General features: G+C 40.8%; 1 protein-coding gene across 6 annotated transcripts in view; it reads right to left on the bottom strand.

The window, feature by feature from the left end:
* The window catches only part of LOC141161519 (alpha-aspartyl dipeptidase-like), a 78,399-nt gene that overhangs the window by 29,356 nt on the left and 27,835 nt on the right, over positions 1–21,208 (bottom strand). For 4 of the 6 annotated variants that reach the window (XM_073646434.1, XM_073646432.1, XM_073646433.1 and 1 more), the window contains one exon: positions 4,198–4,323. In XM_073646434.1, coding sequence (XP_073502535.1) covers positions 4,198–4,298 — 101 coding nt within the window. In that variant the 5' untranslated portion in view covers positions 4,299–4,323. Of the gene's footprint in view, positions 1–4,197; positions 4,324–8,580; positions 8,684–14,290; positions 14,498–21,208 lie in introns of those variants that run through there. The other 2 variants (XM_073646435.1, XM_073646431.1) reach the window with 2 other exon arrangements.

Genomic DNA, 21,208 nt, shown 5'->3' with positions numbered 1-21,208 from the left:
GCTGTCGTGTCTGTATACTCTTTTGCTTCCTCCCCTGCCCAGGAGATGTGGTATGATCAGACCATGTTCCTGTACAGTCAGACACAGCCATTACACAGGACACAGCAGGGGCACATTTATAAGATTATCTCAGCAGAGGAAAAATGTATTTAAACACATCCAATTGTAGAATGTAGGATTATTCCAAGATCTATTGATTAAAATGAGCTTTCGTTTGAAAAAAACCCTTTAATGATGGGACAGCATCTGCTTCAGTCGTCTGGGAGTCTATGAAGGCCTATTTAAGGGTCTTTCTCATTAAAGAGGTAGCTGGGAGTAAAAAGAAAACTAAAAATGAAGTGCAGGCGGTTTTTCAGAAGCTTAGAGAGACTGAGCGTCTTTTGGTGGAGAGCACTTCACCTTCCCCTCAAAAGAATTGAAAGGAAGCTTAAAACACTTGCCAATCAAACACTCTTACTGAAATCAGAGCAGAAAAGGGCCTTTCAGAAGACAGCCTTCTTTGAGGAAGGGGAGCGGGTGGGACACTTGCTGTCGCTCGTCACATCTGCTCAAAGAGATCCCTCTCATGTATAAAGTCTGTACTCAGATAGTGGTGTTTTGGTGAATTCTACTAAAGAGATTTTAGAAGTTATATTGTTATTTTATGGGTCTTTGTATTACTCAAAGACTCAGGATACTGAAGGTGATATTCGGGAATTTTTGGATAGAACTAACTTACCATCTCTGAATGAACAGGATAGATGTTTGTTGGACAGACCTTTACTTTTGGAGGAACTGGAGAAGGCTTTGGCAGATATGCCAGGAGATAAGGTCCCTGGAATGGATGGACTACCAAGTGAGATTTATAAGCGTTATACTAACATATTACTAAATAATTTGTTGAAAGTCTATAACCACTCCCTGGTGGAGGGCTCTCTACCACACTCTATGCAGGAGGCAACAATTACGTTAATTACTAAAAAAATGCAAGGACGTTCAGTTTCCGGAGTCTTATAGACCTATTTCGCTGTTGACAGTAGACATCAAAATTTTAGCTAAGGTCCTCTCTAATAGACTTTCGACTATTATATCAAGACTAGTTCACCCAGATCAAACGGGGTTCATGGCTAGTAAATCTACTGCAATTAATATCCGTGGTCTATTCCTTAATATGCAGCTTCCATCTGACAACATGGGTCATGGAGTGATATTATCTTTGGATGCTGCTAAAGCATTCAACAGTGTGGAGTGGAGATTCCTGTGGGTAGTTTTGCAAAAAATGGGATTTGGGCCTATCTTTATAGCATTGGGTTCAACTGCTATACTCTACCCCTATAGCTAGGATCAAAGCGAATGGGAGTGCTATATCAGAGCTTCAAGTTGCACTGAGGTACAAGGCAGGGATGCCCACTGTCTCGGTTAATGTTTGCCATCGCCAGTGAACCTTTCGCAGCTGTGATAAGAAACTCCTCAGAAGTTGTAGGGTTCAGACATGGGCAGATAAAGGAAAAGATTGCATTATATGCAGATGATATCTTGCTTTTTCTGGGGGACAGGGAGGACTCATTGCTAAATGTTATGGATATTCTTGGGAAGTTTGGCTCTCTTTCTGGCCTTACTATAAATTGGGGAAAGTTGATATTATGCCGTCTAGATACTTCAGTTATTAATTTTGAAGGACAGAAAACACAGTTAGAAGTAGTTTATAAATTTTGTGGGACGATTGAACCTCATTAAAATGGTTTTGATGCCTCAGGTCCTTTATATACTACATAATGCAACTGTTTGGATACCTCTAAGTAGATTTCATAGGATAAATGTGCTTTTTAGAGATTTAATCTAGCGCAAAGGGCACTCTAGAATCAGATTAGAGATGTTACAGAGACCTAAAGATGATGGAGGCTTGGCTTTGCCGAATCCCTGGTTATATTTTCTAGCGGCCCAGAGTCAACATTTGAGGGACTGGAAAGAAAAGATGCCAAAGGATTCGATAAGCATTATTATTCAGAATGTGGTGGGTGGAGAACTCCTGATGAGCAGCTTGGAGGCCGAGAAATTTCTTAGTTTGTCTAAATTCCCTACATTGAGCCATATTGGAAAGGTCTGGTCTAAAATTAAACAAATTTGAGAAGCAGAATTACTTACGATATATTCACCCATTTGGAATAATTTACATCTTTCAGAATTTGAGAAACTTTCTGAATTTGGAAACTGGAGGTCCAGGGGTATTCTATATATTCATCAGATAATTAGCAGTGATATACTAAAAACTTTTGAGTGTTTGAATGAGGAATTTCTTCTGCCTGATAATAGTTTATTCCAATATCAGCAACTTAATCATGCATATAAAGCCCCGTGTAAAATAAAGAACATTGTGGTCCAGAAGGACATTACACTGGATACCATTTGCTCAACAGGGGTTAATAACGGAATAATTTCATGTATATATGATGACTTGTTAATTGTATTTCTGAAAAATATACCTTTAAGGGTCAAGGCAAAATGAGAATTGGAGATTGGAGTCGTTTCTGAGGACAAATGGTCAGCAGTTTTGGAGAATGTACCTGGTCTCTCATTGAGTGAACCTGGTAGACTCTAAAAATTGTATAACATCCTAGAGTATACAGATCTGCCAAGATGATATTTGATATGGGTGTCAGACCTGATTCTGAATGCCAGGGCTGCTCTGGGGAAGAGGTGGGAATTTTTCACATGCTTTGGTCCTGTCCACAACTATACTCATTTTGGATTGTGGTCTTCAATCTTATAGAACAAGCGTATGAATGCATAGTGCCTAGAGACCCTCGGATTTGTATTCTGGGATACGTGGATGAGTTGAGTGTAGGTGAGGTGGGGAAAATTGCTATTGCACGTCTGCTGTTTACTTCCAGGAAAGTTATCGCCAGGAATTGGATTTCGGCAAAGCCGTCATCTCATACAGAGTACATTAAACATGTTAAATCTCTCAACTGAAAATGGAGTATATTTTAAAAGAAATAAAATTGCCTACTTTGATAAACTGTGGTCACCATTGGAGAGACATACATCTTAGACTCTAAAGTTTGGTGTCCGGGGGTATTCAAATTGTTTCTATAGATGATCTACATGTTATAAAATATGCTGAATAGCTGTCTCTACTCAGGGAATGGAAATACTCAATGAGTTTATCGTCGAATCGTACTTTCTATTGCATTTATCATTGTATACCTTGGTCGTGTGTGACCAGTCTTGAAAGAGTGGTACGTTTTGGCGGGGATGGGGAAAGGAAGGGGGGTGGGAGTTGAGGATTTAATTGTATTTGTGATTAAACCCTGTTATTAAATTTTTGTAATTGTTTTTGGAAAATCAATAAAAAGTAACTTGACTTAAAAAAATATATATATACAGTACAGACCAAAAGTTTGGACACACCTTCTCATTTAAAGATTTTTCTGTATTTTCATGACTATGATAATTGTACATTCACACTGAAGGCATCAAAACTATGAATTAACACATGTGGAATTATATACTTAACAAAAAAGTGTGAAACAACTGAAAATATGTCTTATATTCTAGGTTCTTCAAAGTAGCCACCTTTTGCTTTGAGGACTGCTTTGCACAAGATAAACATAACATAGAGAACAACCACTGCAGTGGTCCTCATTATGCCGAATAATTAGAATTTCACCCTTCTCTATTTACAAACACTCACATAGATGAAGCAAAGCAAAGTTTGTCATTTAACACAATTTACCATGGCATTATGTTGCGGTATTTGTGATTTTCCATTAGGCTGGGGCTACACAACAATTTTGGCCGCGACACAAGACGCACAGCCAAAGATTACTGCGCAGCTGCTACATCGCAGTACAATACAAGTGAATGGGGGTTGTAATGAAACCCATAATGTACAGTGACCGCCACACGCAAGCTGCAAAAAATCCTATTGAGTCAGTATTTTTACGACATGCTTGTTGCGGTAACAAAGGGGCCGCAATGTGACCCCATTCACTTGTAAAGCGCTGCCGTGTAGCGTTCTTTCACCATGTGACCTGTGTTGTGGCCAAAGTCTCAGTAGCCCCAGCCTTAAGGAATACGGCAGGGGCACAGTATAGTACTGACTAGACAGATAATCTACTTTTAGAACATGCACAATTAATAACAAACATATTCTATGCACATTTATCAGTAACAAGGCAGAAATAAATCTGCAAATTAGTAATTTAGTTGACTTACTGTCCTAAAAATGTTTGTATCTGGTCTTGGCAGTGCTCCAGGTACCCGCCACCATGCAGTGTAGAGTTGGAAACAAGCAGCAGTCGCTTCAGCGTCATCATTAATCAAGTGTATCCGGCAGAAAAGCTGCAGTGAATATAAGCAGAGGAGAAAGGTGTAAAAGGTTAAAGTTCCATGCATCACATCGAGCAAGAGCTGACATCTGAAAGTCCATCTTCCGCAAAACAAAGTTCCTTTTTTTTTTTTTTCTTCTTTTTTTTTCTGAGCTTTATTAGGCTTTCAGACTGGATTATGCTTATCTAACTACAATACAAGGCCATGCTTTACAGGCTAAAGGTGAACTCATCTGCTATTAAATAGTAACGTGCAATAATATTCTAAAATTCCTTAATAAGGGAATGACCTCTGTTTAATAAAAATGTAAGACAGTTTCTTCTGTCTCTGTCTAGTCCTTAAACATTGAAAGCAATTGGGGTATAAACTGGGGGACCACTATTAGTCTAGATCAGGATAAGCATAGAGTGATACTAAAAAATAACTTATTAGCTATATTAAAATCACACCCATAAGATCAGGGCCGGCGTCAGCACCCGGCGCACCCGGGCAAATGCCGGGGCCCTGAGCAGGCAGAGGGGCCCACTGGCGGTCACGCACCCCACTGGGCTATGGGCGGAGGAGAGCGGTGTCAGCGCCCGCCCTTCTCCGCCACTTGCTCAGGGCCCCGGCAGCTGGATACTTACCTCTCCCCGTGCCTCCGCAGATCAGCTGTCTTCCTGCTCTGCGCTCCCTGTGACGTGTCAGGTCAGAGGGCGCGGTGACGTCTTTACACCGCGCCCTCCCCTGAGCCGTCACAGGCAGCGCTGAGCGGGAAGATGCCGACAATGCTGGAGTTCGGACCCGAGCAGCGGGCAGCAGGCAGCAGGTGAGGAGAAGGGAGGTGAGTATTTGATTTTTTTTTTTTAATGTATGGAGGCATGGGGCAGTATAAAGAGAAGGGGGGGGTGGCATCCTCCATGGAGCATTATAAAGAGAGGGGGGGCATCCTGCATGGGGCATTATAAAGAGAGGGGGGGACATCCTGCATGGGGCATTATAAAGAGGGGGGTGACATCCTGCATGGGGCATTATAAGGAGAGGGGGGGGACATCCTCCATGGAGCATTATAAAGAGAGGGGGGGCATCCTGCATGGGGCATTATAAAGAGAGGGGGGGACATCCTGCATGGGGCATTATAAAGAGGGGGGTGACATCCTGCATGGGGCATTATAAGGAGAGGGGGGGGGACATCCTCCATGGAGCATTATAAAGAGAGGGGGGGGGCATCCTGCATGGGGCATTATAAAGAGAGGGGGGGGGACATCCTGCATGGGGCATTATAAAGAGGGGGGGTGACATCCTGCATGGGGCATTATAAGGTGGGGAACAGCCTGCATGGGGCATTATAAAGGGGGGGGGCAGACTGCATAGTGCATTATGTGGGGGGGAACAGCCTGCATGGAGCATTATAAGGGGGGGGCAGCCTGTATGGGGCATTATGTGGGGGGTAACAGCCTGCATGGAGCATTAAAAGGGGGGGGGGCTGTATGGGGCATTATGTGGGGGGTAACAGCCTGCATGGAGCATTACAAGGGGGGGACAGCCTGTATGGGGCATTATGTGGGGGGTAACAGCCTGCATGCAGCATTATATGGGGGCCAGTATCCTGTATGGAGCGTTATAAGGGGACCAGTATCCTGTATGGAGCGTTATATGGGGGCCAGTATCCTGTATGGAGCTTTATATGGGGGCCAGTATTCCGTATGGAGCCTTATATGGGGGCCAGTATTCCGTATGGAGCCTTATATGGGGGCCAGTATTCCGTATGGAGCCTTATATGGGGGCCAGTATTCCGTATGGAGCCTTATATGGGGGCCAGTATTCTGTATGGAGCCTTATATGGGGGCCAGTATTCCGTATGGAGCCTTATATGGGGGTCAGTATTCCGCATGGAGCCTTATATGGGGGCCAGTATTCCGTATGGGGCCTTATATGGGGGCCAGTATTCCTTATATGGGGGCCAGTATTCCTTATATGGGGGCCAGTATTCCGTATGGGGCCTTATATGGGGGCCAGTATTCCGTATGAAGCGTTATATGGGGGCCAGTATTTCGTATAGAGCCTTATATGGGGGCCAGTATTCTGTGTGGAGCGATTCACCGGTTTCTGAGCTATTGTGGAATTTACAATAGATATCACTCATGTAATGTAAGAAGTGAAATCTTTGCATTGTACTTATATATATATATATATATATGTATATATATATTTATTTCTCCGCCGTATCTCTGCATCATGAATCGTGGTATGTGTTAAAGGGGCCACTGAGACTCTTTCGCCCGGGGCCCAGAAAAACCTGGAGCCGGCCCTGCATAAGATAACCCACAATAACAAAGATAAAAAAGCCTGTACACTAGAAATAGTCTCAGGCAGAATAGTGAGCCTTCGGGTACTGTGTGCAGTAGAACCCTAGATAAGGTACAAAATTGATTTGGCAACAGACCACATGTGTGGTAACAAATTGTAACTGGAACAATCAATGCTACAGTTGGCCACACAACTACGAGACAACAAAAAGCGTAATGGAAAAGGATACTGTACGGGCTTTTTTATCCTTGTTTTTGTAGGTTATCTTATGTGTATGATTTTAATATAGCTAATAAAAGTTATTTTTTAGTATCACTCTATGCTTATCCTAGTCCTTAAACATATTGCATTTAGCTGTATGTTTCATTAAAAAAAAAAAAAAAAAAAAAAACACTTTTTTTCTATAAATGATAATGAGGCCAGCAATTTTGCCGCTGTGCTAACAGCATTCAGATGTATGGTTTACAACAGCCACAGAACTTAAACAATAGTCTGGTGATCAGTAGCGCAGCTACTGGGGAGGCAGAGGGAGAGACCACCAACCTTAACTGTATCAGCATCCACAGCATGCTGATACAGTTAAACTCTGCTATAGAACAGAGAGACCGTCCCTGCACTACCACTCTCTAATCTGCAGGTCCAAGTTGCTTTAGGCCTGCGGCCTGAAGGTTCCGGGCAGAGTGACGTGATGATGTCATCATGCCAGGACTCTGCCATCCTGTGTGTGTCCGGGCGCAATGACAACACTGTGATGGTCTGCAGCTGACTGCCCGTGAACTCACCAGGGTTAGGTGAGTATATGTTTATTTTACTATTATGGGAGGACCATGATAAAAGTGTGGGGGCTACTACGGGGGCCCCTCGTACAAAGTGAAGGCTACTAAGGGGGCCCTCATACATAGTAGGGGCTACTAAGTTGGGAATCATACAGGATGGGGGCTACTAAGGGGGCCATGATACTGTGTTGGGACTACTAAGGGGCCCTCATACAGAGGGGAGGTTACTAAAGGGGCCCTGATAGATAGTGGAGTCTACTAAGGGAGCTATCATACAGCGTGCGTGCTACTAAGGAGGCCATCATACAATGCAGGCACTACTAAGGGTGCCATAATACAGCATGAGCGTTACTAGGAGTAACATCATACAATGAGGGAGCTACTCAAAGGGACTATCATACAATGTGGTGGTGCAATTATACAGTGTGGGGGCTACTAGGGGGGCCGTCATATAGTATGCGAGCTACTGTCGGGCCATCAGAGTGTGACATCATACAGTGTGGGGGCTGCTAAGGGGCCATTATACAGTGTGAGGGCCTACTGTGGGACCCATCATACAGTGTGGGGAATACTGTGGGTACTTTTGGGGGGCATTATATACTGTGTATAGGTGAGCTGTGGGGACATCATAATGTATATAAGGGAGTAGTAGGCAATGTTAACATTATATGAAATGTATCTGCTACACAGGAAACATACATATGTAAACCATGTAAACCTTTAAAAATATAGCAAGAATATGCAGACTATCAAATGCAAAATATATAGTTCACTGCATTTTATTGCTAATAATTAGTAAATACAAAGAATAATAAATGACATACAACAAAAAAAAAAATATGAAAAAAGGGGAGGAGGGCAAAATGGAGAAGGGAAACTCCTGTAGACATGGTGGACTAGTGCCTCACAAATAGGACCATGTTCATACTAAAGTGCATCAACAATGGACACATCATAGTAAAAAATGTATAACCAAGTACAAAAATATTCAATACAAATGTGTGTCCAATAGGCATGTTGACCACAATGGATCACACATTAGTTATAAAGTGCTTAGTGCATACATATATCAATAGTTATGACAGCCCGGCGATTGCACAGAGTATGAAAGAAAGGATGTCATAGAGTAATGCCAATTCTAAAAGAGAGGTAGAAAAGTCTAATAAATTTCAAATAACAAATCCAATATGGCTTCCCAATATACCTTGAGGCATCTTGGTCACTAAGTGAGGCGCGCTGGAACCTTGATGCGCATTTCACCGCTGCACTGTGGTTTCATCAGGAAGTGTAAGTTTGGAGGAAATATCCTGTTTAAATAGTATCCGGTGATTAAGAGGTGAAAACAGGTGGTTGGGGGGTGTAATGTCACAATGTGCGGTGTATTATATATTAACCTCCCATGAGAGAATCCATGATTGGCTCAAAATCCCATAAGTCTTTAAGTATGCTGAGAACACACCTCCCTCAAGTTCCTGCATGACTGGGCACGGCAACGCCATGATGACACGCCGCGATGAAAAAGGCGTCCAGCAACATGCCCACCAAGGCACATGACCAATACGTGATCAGTTGCCCTGGAGGCACAATGGTGTGTGGGCACCTCTCTATCACGGTGAGGCAACACATATATCTTCACTTGGTCCAGATCACAGTATAAGGCCACGTTCACACGTTCAGTATTTGGTCAGTTTTTTTTTCATCAGTATTTGTAAGCCAAAACCAGGAGTGGAACAATCAGAGGAAAAGTATAATAGAAACACGTCACCACTTCTGTATTTATCACCCACTCCTGGTTTTGGCTTACAAATACTGATGTAAAATACTGACCAAATACAGAACATGGAAATGTGGCCTTTTGAAGATAATTTATCATGCATGCTAGCAAAAACTGCCACAATAATTGAAGAGAATATACTCTGTCTATTGCATTAGCCTAAATTACATCAATGGAACATAGAAAAAGCAAAACGATTAAATAAGATAAATTTAATCATATAAAACAAAACAATAAATTGTGAATAAATAATAAGAAATGAATGGATATATCCTAATATAAAAAAAAGAAATAAATTAAAAATATAAAATAATAGCTAATAAAGAATTGGGAATGGATATAAAACTAAAAAAATATATAATTATAATAAATGTGAACAAAAATAAATAAACAAATGATATGGAATGCATCAACATATAGGTGCTTCTCACTAAATTAGAACATCATCAAAAAGTAAATTTATTTGAGCTCTTCAATACAAAAAGTGAAACTCATATTATATAGAGTCATTACAAACAGTGATCTATTTCAAGTGTTTATTTCTGTTAATATTGATGATTATGGCTTACAGCCAATGAAAACACACAAGTCATTATCTCAGTAAAGTAGAATAATTAACAAAAAACATCTGCAAAGGCTTCCTAAGCGTTTAAAAAGGCCCCTTAGTCTGTTTCAGTAGGCTCCACAATCATGGGAAAGACTGCTGACTTGACAGATGTACAGAAGGCAGTCATTGACACACTAAGTAAATGCAAAGTAAATTTTGCATTTCATTTGGAAATCAAGGTCCCAGAATCTGGACGAAGAGTGGAGAGGCCACAATCCAAGCTGCTTGAGGTCTAGTGTGAAGTTTACACAATCAGTGATGGTTTGGGGAGCCATGTCTTCTGCTGGTGTAGGTCCACTGTGTTTTATCAAGACCAAATTCAGCGCAGCCATCTACTAGGAAATTTTAGAGCACTTCATGCTTCCCTCTGCCGACAAGCTTTTTGGAGATGGAAATTTCATTCTCCAGCAGGACTTGGCACCTGTCCACACTGCCAAAAGTACCAATACCTGGTTTAAAAACAACAGTATCACATGGCTTGATTGGCCAGGAAACTCGCTTGACCTTAACCCCATAGAGAATCTATGGGGTATTGTCAAGAGGAAGATGAGAGACATCAGACCCAACAATGCAGACGAGCTGAAGGCTGCTATCAAAACAACCTGGGCTTCCATAACACCTCAGCAGTGCCACAGGCTGATCGCCTCCAAGCCACGCCGCATTGATGCAGGAATTGATGCAGAAGGAGCTCTGACCAAGTATTGAGTGCATTTACTGAACATACATTTCAGTAGGTCAACATTTCGGATTTTAAAAACATTTTTCAAGCTGGTGTTATAAAGTATTCTAATTTACTGAGATAATGACTTTTGTGTTTTCATTGGCTGTAATCCATAATCATCAACAATAACAGAAATAAACACTTGAAATAGATCACTCTATTTGTAATGACTTTATATAATGAGTTTCATTTTTTTTTGTATTGAAGAACTGAAATAAATTAACTTTTTGATGATATTCTAATTTAGTGAGATGCACCTGTATGTAATGTAAATAGTGAAAATTATTTAATGTGTATGTATCATTTCAATGTGGAACATTGTTGAAACAGTGTACAGTGTGGTGAAAAATTGTGAGAAAAAAATAAGAGGGGGGAATGGGTGAGGGGGATTTGACAATTTCCCTCCACCTCCTTTTTTCACTGCCCACCAGTAACATTTTTGCTAGTTGGCGGTCATTTAACCCATTTACCCCCGTAGGCTGTATGCACGTTAATGACCAGGCCAATTTTTACAATTCTGACCAGTGTCACTTTATGAGATAATAACTCTGGAACGCTTCAACGGATCCCACTGATTCTGATACTGTTTTTTTGTGACATATTTTACTTCCTGATAGTGGTAAAATTTGTTTGATATGACTGGCGTTTATTTGTGAAAAAAATTGGAAATTTGGTGAAAATTTTGCAATTTTCAAACTCTGAATTTTCATGCCCTTAAATCAGATAGATATGTCACAAAAATAGTTAATAAATAACATTTACCACGTGTACTTTACATCAGCACAATTTGGTAACTTTTTTTGTTGTTAAGACGTCATAACTGTTAAAAGTTGACCAGCGATTTCTAATTTTTCCAACAAAATTTGCAAAACCATTTTTTTAAGTACCACATCACAATTGAAGTGACTGTGTCACGCCAGGTGTGGGAAAGACTTAGTGCAACACAGAGGGAAGAGGGAAAGGGAGCCCAGACATTAGGGAAAGGGGGGAGTGGAGACCTCCTAGACTGGTCTAGTGTCACCCTGTCTCAACTACCGTCCCTATATTGGCTCTTCACCAATCGCTGCACGCGTTCCTCGCCCTGACTTTCCCTGGCATATGGCTATGGCTAGGGAAGGGAGGAGATGAGCACTAGTCGATCTCCACTAAACTCTATAGACAACAAGGGTAGACAAACAGGGGGGGGATTGCTTAGCTTTAGACGACTCCAGACAAATGCGCACACGGCCTCAAGCTCCAGAGAGGACGAAGTACTGCTCTTGCTAAAGTAATGAATATCGCCTCCCTCTCAGACACACCAGGTAATTATACACTCAGGCCAGGGAGCTAATTAGCCAGAAGGAGGTAGCCGCTGGGTCCTAGAGACAGCCAGCCTCTAAAAAGATGTCTGTAATGCCAAACGTAGAGATCTCCTGCAACCAACTGCAGGGCGAATGTCTGTCACCTCTGACACACCCGTGACACTTTGAGGGGCCTTTATAACAGAAAATACCTAAAAGTGACACCATTGTAAAAACTGTACCCCTCAAGATGCTCAAAACCACATTCAAGAAGTTTATTAACCCTTCAGGTGCTTCACATGAATTGGAATGTGGAAGAAAACAATGAACATTTAACTTTTTATTCCCAAAAAAATTACTTTAGACCCCAATTTTTTTATTTTTTCAAGGGTAAAAGGAAAAAAATTGACCACAAAATTTGTTATGCAATTTCTCCTGAGTAAGTCTATACCCCATATGTGGGGGAAAACCACTGTTTGGGCGCACGGCAGGGCTTAGAAGGGAAGGAGCGCCATTTGACTTTTTGAATGTAAAATTTGCTTGAATAATTAGCGGATGCTATGTCACGTTTGGACAGCCCCTGATGTGCCTAAACAGTGGAAACCCCCCACAAGTGGCACCATTTTGGAAAGGAAACCCCTCAGGGAACTTATCTAGATGTGTGGTGAGCACCTTGAACACCCCCAAGTGCTTCACAGAAGTTTATAACGTAGAGCCGTGAAAATAAAAAAATCCCACTTTTCCCACAAAAATTTTTTTTAGCCTGAAATTTTTCATTTTCAAAGGGGTAACAGATGAAAATGGACTCCAAAGTTTGTTGTGCAATTTCTCCTGAGCATGCAGATACCCCATATTTTGGGGATAACTATTGTTTGGGCGCACAGCAGGGCTCAGAAAGGAAGGAGTGACATTTTGGAACGAAGACTTTGATGGAATGGTCTGTGGGTGTCATATCACGTTTGGAGAGCCCCTGATGTGCCTAAACAGTTGAAACCCCCCCCCCATTTTTGAAAACTAGACCCCTCAAGGAATTTATTTAGATGTGTGGTGAGCACCTTGAACCCATAGGTGCTTTACAGAATTTTACAACAATTTCTATAGAAATGAAAAATATATATTTTTCCCACAAAAATGCTGTTTTAGCCCCAAATGTATTCATTTTTACAAGGATAGCAGGAAAATGGACCCCAAAATTTGTTGTGCAATTTTTCCTATGTAGGCTGATACCCCATATGTGGTCGAAAACTACTTTTGACGCACAGTGCAAAGCTCAGAAGGGAAGAATCACCATATTGGAGTTCAGATTTTGCTGGACTGGTTTGAGGGTACCATGTCACATTGGCAGAGCCCCTGAGGTGCCAGAACAACAGACCCCCATAAGAGACCCCATTTTACAAACTACACCTCTCAATGAATTCCTCAGGAGGGACGGAGCGCTACATGCCTCTTGCAGCGCAGATTTTCCTAGAATAGTATGCGGACTCCATATACAGAGCCCCTAAACGCTAGAATAGCAGAATCACCCTCAAGTGACCCCACTTTAGAAATTATACCTCTTTGGGAATTTATCTACAGGTGTAGTGACGATTTTGTTACTCTGGACTCTGTCTGGCCTTCTTTTCAGCGTTGTCCTTTTCAGAAGTGCACAAAACTGTGGGAGACGGCACTTTTATGCATGATACAAGAAAATAACAATGGAAAACAAGACCTCATAGGTAATAAGGGGCATACCGCTAAATATCAATTGAGCAGAAAAAGGAAAGCCATAAGTGTTTGTTTCAAACACCCCAAAATACAACATAATTAAGACACAATGTGATGACTAAAAAAAGATTTCATAAATTTATTAAATATGTTCAAAAAGACACACATTGTATAAGTTCCATATAATATCAGACATAACATGGGCAGGTAAGGCAATAGAGGGTAGATAGAGACACAGTTGGTGTCAGATTTAAACCAAACCTACAGGGCGTGGCCAAGCACAGGACATGCAGGCAGCATAATCCTGAGCTCCGTGCAGGCTAAGCTTTAAAGCAACTTTAAAAGCTATATAAGAAGGACTTCTCCCAGAAATTTTTATATGGACATATTCCTTTCAACATCAGGATCATTTTGGGACCAAAAAGAGCCATCTGGACCCGAAAACCAGGAGAAACATCATGTGAGAGACTGTGGGGCTGTGCCCTGAGCTCTCTGTAGCTCCGGGAGCTGCGACACAGTTCTGCAGGCCTGCAGACCTCTGCGCCCCTGTGAAGAGGCCCTGAGCCACCGGATATTTGAAATATACCCTCCATGGCTACCTATCGGGGACCGGATAATAATCTACTATCAAGTGTGAAGGTACTACAGCCTTCTGAAATTCTGTAGACCCAAAGACCTGCGCGGATCAACTGACCTGAGCTGCCTGTGGAGGAGCGCGATACCCCCCCTTCTGACGCTGAACATAGGCACCGAAGAGAAAGCCAAGGTATAGCCCTTAAATCCCACAGCAAGATCAGTCCCACTACTGACGCTATACTAAGCCCTCACCTTGGGTTTGCGTGGTGTCACGATCGGGTCCTGGAAGCGGCTTGTCGCGCGGTCGTGCTCCTCACTCCTCCGCTGGTGTGCCGTGCGATCCTGTTGCTGTGAGCTGACGGAGGTTGCGGGTCGGGCCGGCTCCACCAGCTAAGCATCAGCTGGCTCTATAGAAGATTTAAAGACCCGGTTCCAGCGAGGGATTGCGACGGGTGCCTAGTGCCTACAGGTAAGCAGGCTTGATTCAGGAGCTGCAGTGTGGACTGGGAGGCAGCTGCTTGCAGGGTTCCAGCATACCCCTGATACCGCTCCATGCTGAGACTTGCTCTCATCAGAAGTGGGATACCTGGAATACTTTGCCTCACTCTCCAGCTACTAGGGAGCTATATTATCCAGGGGTCCCATCACTCCTTTGGGAAGCGCCGTGGACTGATCGCTGTTGCCCACCGTGAGAGGAGTGGTGGAAGAAAGAAGACGCAGGCTAGAACTGATGCCTGCTCATTGAGGCTTGTGCCCTACTTAAAATCAACTTCCTAACAACTAGTCATCCTTGAGGAGACTTTGAATACAGTGGGATCTTGTTTGTGAGACAGTGATCTCTCTAAGTGTCACAGCATCGCAGAGCCCATATGCTGACAGCTCTGGCTGCAGAGCTCAGTTGCTTGCTCTAAGCAAATACACAGCATTTTGTGCACCTCTATGTGAAAGCTTCTCTATGCCTAACTAGTGGTATTCCTGTCGTGTTTAGCTTTTGATCAGGGTGGAATCCTGGTATATTTGGATTTGATCTACAGTTACAACTGTAACACAACCTCAAGCGTCCATCACATCTTTTGACAACGCTGTAATCTAAGGAAAGGATTCAGGAAAACACGTTATCCAACCACAAAGTTCTTACATCATTGAGTTTCATACCTGAAGGACTCAAAACTCAAGAAAACTACATTAATAATAGTGTAGGAGAGATTCGTTGTATTTATCTGTATTTAACTGCTGAACTTATACCCTATCTCTCTTCCACTATTAATATAAAGTGAAAATCATTATCTATTCTACTTGGTACTAAGTGTTTATTATAAATGCTTATATTGTTATCTCTGTTCCAAGATTCTTAGATTTTGCGTATTTTGGAAATTATAACTGTATTGTGTATGTAAAATTCTACATAGTCCTCTAAGATCTAGAATTCTACAAAATACATCTTGAATATCACTATCTGTTCGACTACTAATAAGTGTTATACTTATCTTTCATTGGTTGATCTAACTTAGTGGAAGAAGCCATTGAGTGTGGCTATAACTCAAACCTTGATCGCCATTCGGCTCTATTGTATCTTAATTCGTAACAATCATAACTCATAAATGACTTCTAAAACAAAAAATCCTCCCGCAACATCACAGAAATCCTCTGATTTCGTTACTAAAAGTAGGAACTCAAAAGATAAATCTCCTCACTATCATTCTTACTCTAGTCCCTCGGAGGACTCACCCAACTTCTTTAGTCCCACAAAATCCAGGTCACCCCTTAAAAGAGCGGAGGATAACATAAACTCAAAAAATCCTAATACATATGTCACAACCAACAAATCCACCAAAAATGAGACATCACCAAAACCTCACAAAATCAAAAACCCAGCGCTTGTCTCCAACACCCTAATAGACAAAAAAGATGAGGAAGAGATGGATGTCTCTATCTCTTCTAAGAGAAGAGAACCAGGGGATTGGGGTAATAAAAATATATTTCTTTCAGAGGATTCAGAGGAGGAATTCTTGGACTCATCCCCTAACCCGAGTCCTGAAAGGAGACGTCCCAAAAAAGATATGTCTCCTTCACGCCGTGACTCAGAACTGAACGTAGCATCAAAGCCACTTACCCCTCAGGTCTCCGAGATCAGAGATTTTGGGTCGTACCTTGATAATCTGACCAAAACAATAGATCAAAATATGAAACTCGGCTTTGAGAAACAAGTAGAAACAATCCAATCCACTCTTGATGCTTTCGGCCAGAAACTTGAGGATAACGCTAAAAGGCTTAGTGTAGTCGAAGAGAGAACCGAAACTCTTACTTCTGAAAATCAAGATATTAAAACAGAACTTAAAAGACTTAAAATGAAAATCACAGACTTAGAAGACAGAAGTCGTAGAAATAATTAAAAAATCAGGGGCATCCCAGAGAATATAACACCCCCCAATGCTATTCAAACAATCCATTCCATCTTTAAAGGAGCAGGAACTTATTATCATAGATAGAATTCACCGTCTGCCCCGTCCAGCATCTATTTCCCCTGACATACTCAGGGATGTGATAATGAGAGTTCATTTCTTTAATACAAAAGAAAAAATACTAAATTTTATAAGAGAAGAGAAAAAATTTCCGATCCTTATTCCCAACTAAAAATCTTCGCAGACCTTTCAAAAGAGACCATGGAAGCTAGGAGAGCTTTCAGAGAAACCACAAGTGCTTTAAGAGACATGGGCATCCAATATAGGTGGGGATTTCCCTTGAAACTCTTGGTATTCTTCAAGGGAAAAGACCATTTCTTTATCCGCCCCAGAAGAAGGTCTCAAATTTATTGCCTCCTTAAAGGACAATCCACACAGGGAAACAAAGTTCCCCAAATGCTGAAAAAATAATAGGCCTTTACTCAAGCCTCCTCCTTTTATTCTCTATATACCACTTTAGAGTGAAAGTTCATAAGATTTATAATGACATTATATGCAATAACACGATTGTTATCTGAGCAACTGTTGAATTGTTTAATTATTCTAATGTGTTCATTTTGATCTATGACTGTTTATTCTTATTAATACAATAGGTCCAAAAAAGTTTGTATTTCCTTGTTCTTCTTTATGCATAGCCTTCATGGTCTTGCACCACATTTTTTTCCCCCAAATCGGAAAGAGAACCTTACCGGTGAAGGTTCCTTCAGGAAGATTTTGTTTTGCCTTTTTTTGATCGAGAGAACTACGGAACTTTTTTTTTCTTTTCTTACAACATCCATATTTACACTTGATACTCTGTTTTGTGTTGGTTAGGATACTTGTGATATATTCTTAAACTTAATACTAGTCTTGTTCCTTTTGTCCTGTGCGCCAGCTTATTTAACCCCTTACTTACCGGGGACGTATTAGTACGCATATTTGCGTACCCCCCGTTCAGTGAGGGCTGCTGCGCTGAGCCCTCACTGAACGGAGCACATGTCAGCTGATTCTTACAGCTGACATGTGCCCGTAACAGCCGCGGGTGGAATCGCGATCCACCCGCGGCTGTTAAACAGTTAAATGCTGCTGTCAATCTCCGACAGCAGCATTTAACGCGCGCTTCCGGGTAGCGCGTCATAAGCCCCGCCCACCGGCGACCCCGTCACGTGATCGCGGGTCGCCGATGGGCGTGCATGACAACCCAGGGTCTGCAGCAGACGCCTGTGGTGGTCATGATCTTGTCGCTATGAGCGCCACCTAGTGGTCGGCGCTCATAGCACAGGACCATTTCTGCTGCATGCAGGGGACCTGCTCGTCCCCTGTATGTAGCAGAGGCGATCGGACAGTTGCTGCTTCTAGTCTCCTATGGAGACTATAGAAGCATGCAAAAAGTAAAAAAAAAAAGTTTTTAAAAATATAAAAAAAAATAAAAAAATATAAAAGTTTAAATCACCCCCTTTTCGCCCCATTCAAAATAAAATATATATAAAAAAAACCCCACATACACATATTTGGTATCGCCGCGTTCAGAATCGCCCGATCTATCAATATAAAAAAAGAATTATTCCGATCGGTAAACGGCGTAGCGAGAAAAAAATTCTAAACGCCAGAATTACGTTTTTTGGTCACCGCAAAATTGCAATAAAATGCAATAACGGGCGATCAAAACATCGGATCTACCCCAAATGTTATCAATAAAAACGTCAGCCCGGTGCGCAAAAAATAAGCCATCAACCAGCCCCAGATCACGAAAAATGGAGACGCTACGGGTCTTAGAAAATGGCGCTATTTTTTTATTTTTTTTTTTACCAAATTTTGGAATTTTTTTTCACCACTTAAATATAAAAGAACCTATACATGTTTGGTGTCTATGAACTCGTAATGACCTGTAGAATAAGAAGGGCAGGTCAGTTTTAGCATTCAGTCAACATGGTAAAAAAATAAATAAAAAACAACTGTGGTATTGCACTTTTTTTGCAATTTTACCGCACTTGGAATTTTTTTCCCGTTTTCCCGTACAGGATATGATAAAACTAGTAGTGGCGTTGAAAAGTACAACTCGTCCCGCAAAAAATAAGCCCTCACATGGCCATATTGACCAAAAAATAAAAACGCTATGGCTCTGGGAACAAGGGGAGCAAAAACGAAAATGCAAAAACGAAAAATGCTCCGGGGCTTAAGGGGTTAAACTGCTTAAAGGTTCGTTGAAACAACTTCGTTTTCTATTCTCTTTTCAACACCACATCTAGAAGTACTAATTATACCCATCAAAATTGTCACCTACAATGTAAGAGGCTTGAACAGTCCTAATAAAAGATTTACTCTTTGGAAAGAGCTAAATAACTTTAGAGTTGATATAGCTTGCATTCAAGAGACCAGATTTGCTGAAGGAAAACACCCTAAATTCAGTCACAAAAATTATCCCCATATTTTTGAATCCGTTAATGAAAGTAAAAAAGCTGGTGTAGCAACAATTATCAAAAACTCTACCCCATTTGAATTAATAGAGGAGCATAAAGACACACAAGGGAGGTATCACATCCTTGTGTGTAAATTAAATAATCATGAATGCACTATTGTAAATATTTACGCCCCTAATAGAAAACAAACTGTATTTTTGGACAAATTATTGGAAAGGGTGGGAAAGGTCAGAAAGGGCGAGTTAGTCTTACTGGGAGACTTTAATATAGTTCCAGACGGACATCTCGACTCTTCCTCCCCCAATCGCCACTTGTCTGCCACATTGAACAACTGGCTGTTTAAAAAAGAGCTTTTCGATGTGTTTAGATGTCTAAATACAACATCTAGGGAGTATTCTCATTTTTCAGATGCTCATCAGTCAGAGTCCAGGATTGATTTAATACTGTTGGATGTATTTTCATTAACCAAATTCATCAACATTTCCATAAACAATAAATCCATCTCTGATCATGCCCCCGTTATAGGTGAATTTTCCCTAGGTCCTCTCTTGAGAGATAACTTTCTGTGGAAAAGTAACTCTTCCATCATTCACACTCCGAAAAATAAAGTTATAATTGAAAAAGCCATCACCAACTATTTTAAAGAAAACGACACCCCGGACTTAACCAATCCATTTACAAGTTGGAATGCTCACAAAGCTGTTCTTCGTGGAATAACAATGCAAATCTCATCCCTGCAAAAAAAGAAAGTAGGTCAAAAATAAATTAACTTCAAAATATAATTAGAGAAAAAGAATCAATACAAACTAATCTCTCCTCCCCTTCTTCGACAATTCAGAGAGAATTGTTGGACTTAAGACAAGAACTGAGGTCAGAGATTTTTTCTTCTTTTGACTCAGTCATTAAAAATTCAAAATTTAATCAATATGCAGCTTTAAATAAACCCACCCGTTTCATGGCCAGATGCATTAAACAAAGAAGAACATTCAATAGAATTGATAAAATTAAGGCAGATAATGGTATAACCTACTATCATCCCAAAGATATCGCTAATCAGTTTGCCAGTTTCTATAAAAACCTATATAAGATCCTCTAGTCCCTCAACCAAGCACTGAAATAATCAATAATTTTCTTTCCTCTATCAAACTCCCAAAACTGAACCCTCTGGATCATGAATCTTTACACAGGCCTTTTACTACTCTAGAAATAGAAAACACAATTAAGCAACTGAAAAATTTTAAGGCCCCGGGACCAGATGGGTTCATCAATGAATATTATAAAACTTTTAGTCAACACCTTTCCCCTCATCTTACCAAAATTTGTAACTCAGCATCGACTCTAGGATCCTTTCCGTCAGAAATGATGGAAGCTACTATTATCTGAATTCCTAAATCGAAAGGAGACCTAGAGAACATTAAAAATTATAGGCCCATCTCGTTAATAAATACGGACATTAAAATATATTCAAAAATTTTAGCAAATAGTCTTTCAGTTATTCTCCCCCAGTTAATCAACGACGATCAAATTGGTTTTGTTAGTGGAAGACAAGCTACTTACGGTACTAGGAGATTAATAAACATTATAAAAATAATTAAATACCTCTAAACTACCAGCTACTCTATTAGCGTTGGACGCGGAAAAGGCCTTTGATAGGCTAAACTGGCAATATCTAAAACAATCATTTATTAAATTCGGCTTCAGTAATTATTTTCTTTCTTCAATTATGGCCCTCTATTCTAATCCTCATGCTAAAATTTATGTGAACAATCAGTTATCTCACTCAATTCTCATCTCAAACGGTACAAGACAGGGCTGCCCTCTTTCTCCCCTACTTTTTGCTTTGGCCATGGAGCCACTAGCCCAAAAAATTAGGGAAAACCCCAAAATTAAAGGAATCCCTACAACTCGTCAATTTAAAATAAGCCTTTTTGCGGATGACGTAAAGTTAACCCTACTGGACCCAATAATTTCTGTGAGGGAAGTATCTGAAATACTAGATGCTTTTTCACTAATTTCTTACTTCAAAATTAATAATGAGAAATCAAAACTACTCCAATTCAATTTAAACCAACCCGTAAAAAACGTATTGAAGTTAAACATGTCTTTTAGTTGGGCCGAAAAAAATATAACATATCTAGGGGTCATTATTTGTAAGGATATTAATTCTATTATTTCCACCAATTTAGAATCTATCAATGACATCCTATATATAGATTTAATAAAATTCGGCAAACATGACCTTTCATGGTGGTTAAAGGTACTTACGGTTAAAATGTTCATTCTACCAAAAATTCTCTATATTTTCCGGA

The sequence above is a fragment of the Phyllobates terribilis genome, unplaced genomic scaffold (genome assembly GCF_046119375.1).
Source record: "Phyllobates terribilis strain yellow unplaced genomic scaffold, ASM4611937v1 Scaffold_9__5_contigs__length_417890890, whole genome shotgun sequence".
Classification (NCBI taxonomy): domain Eukaryota; kingdom Metazoa; phylum Chordata; class Amphibia; order Anura; family Dendrobatidae; genus Phyllobates; species Phyllobates terribilis.
This window is presented reverse-complemented; position numbering and strand designations above follow the sequence as displayed.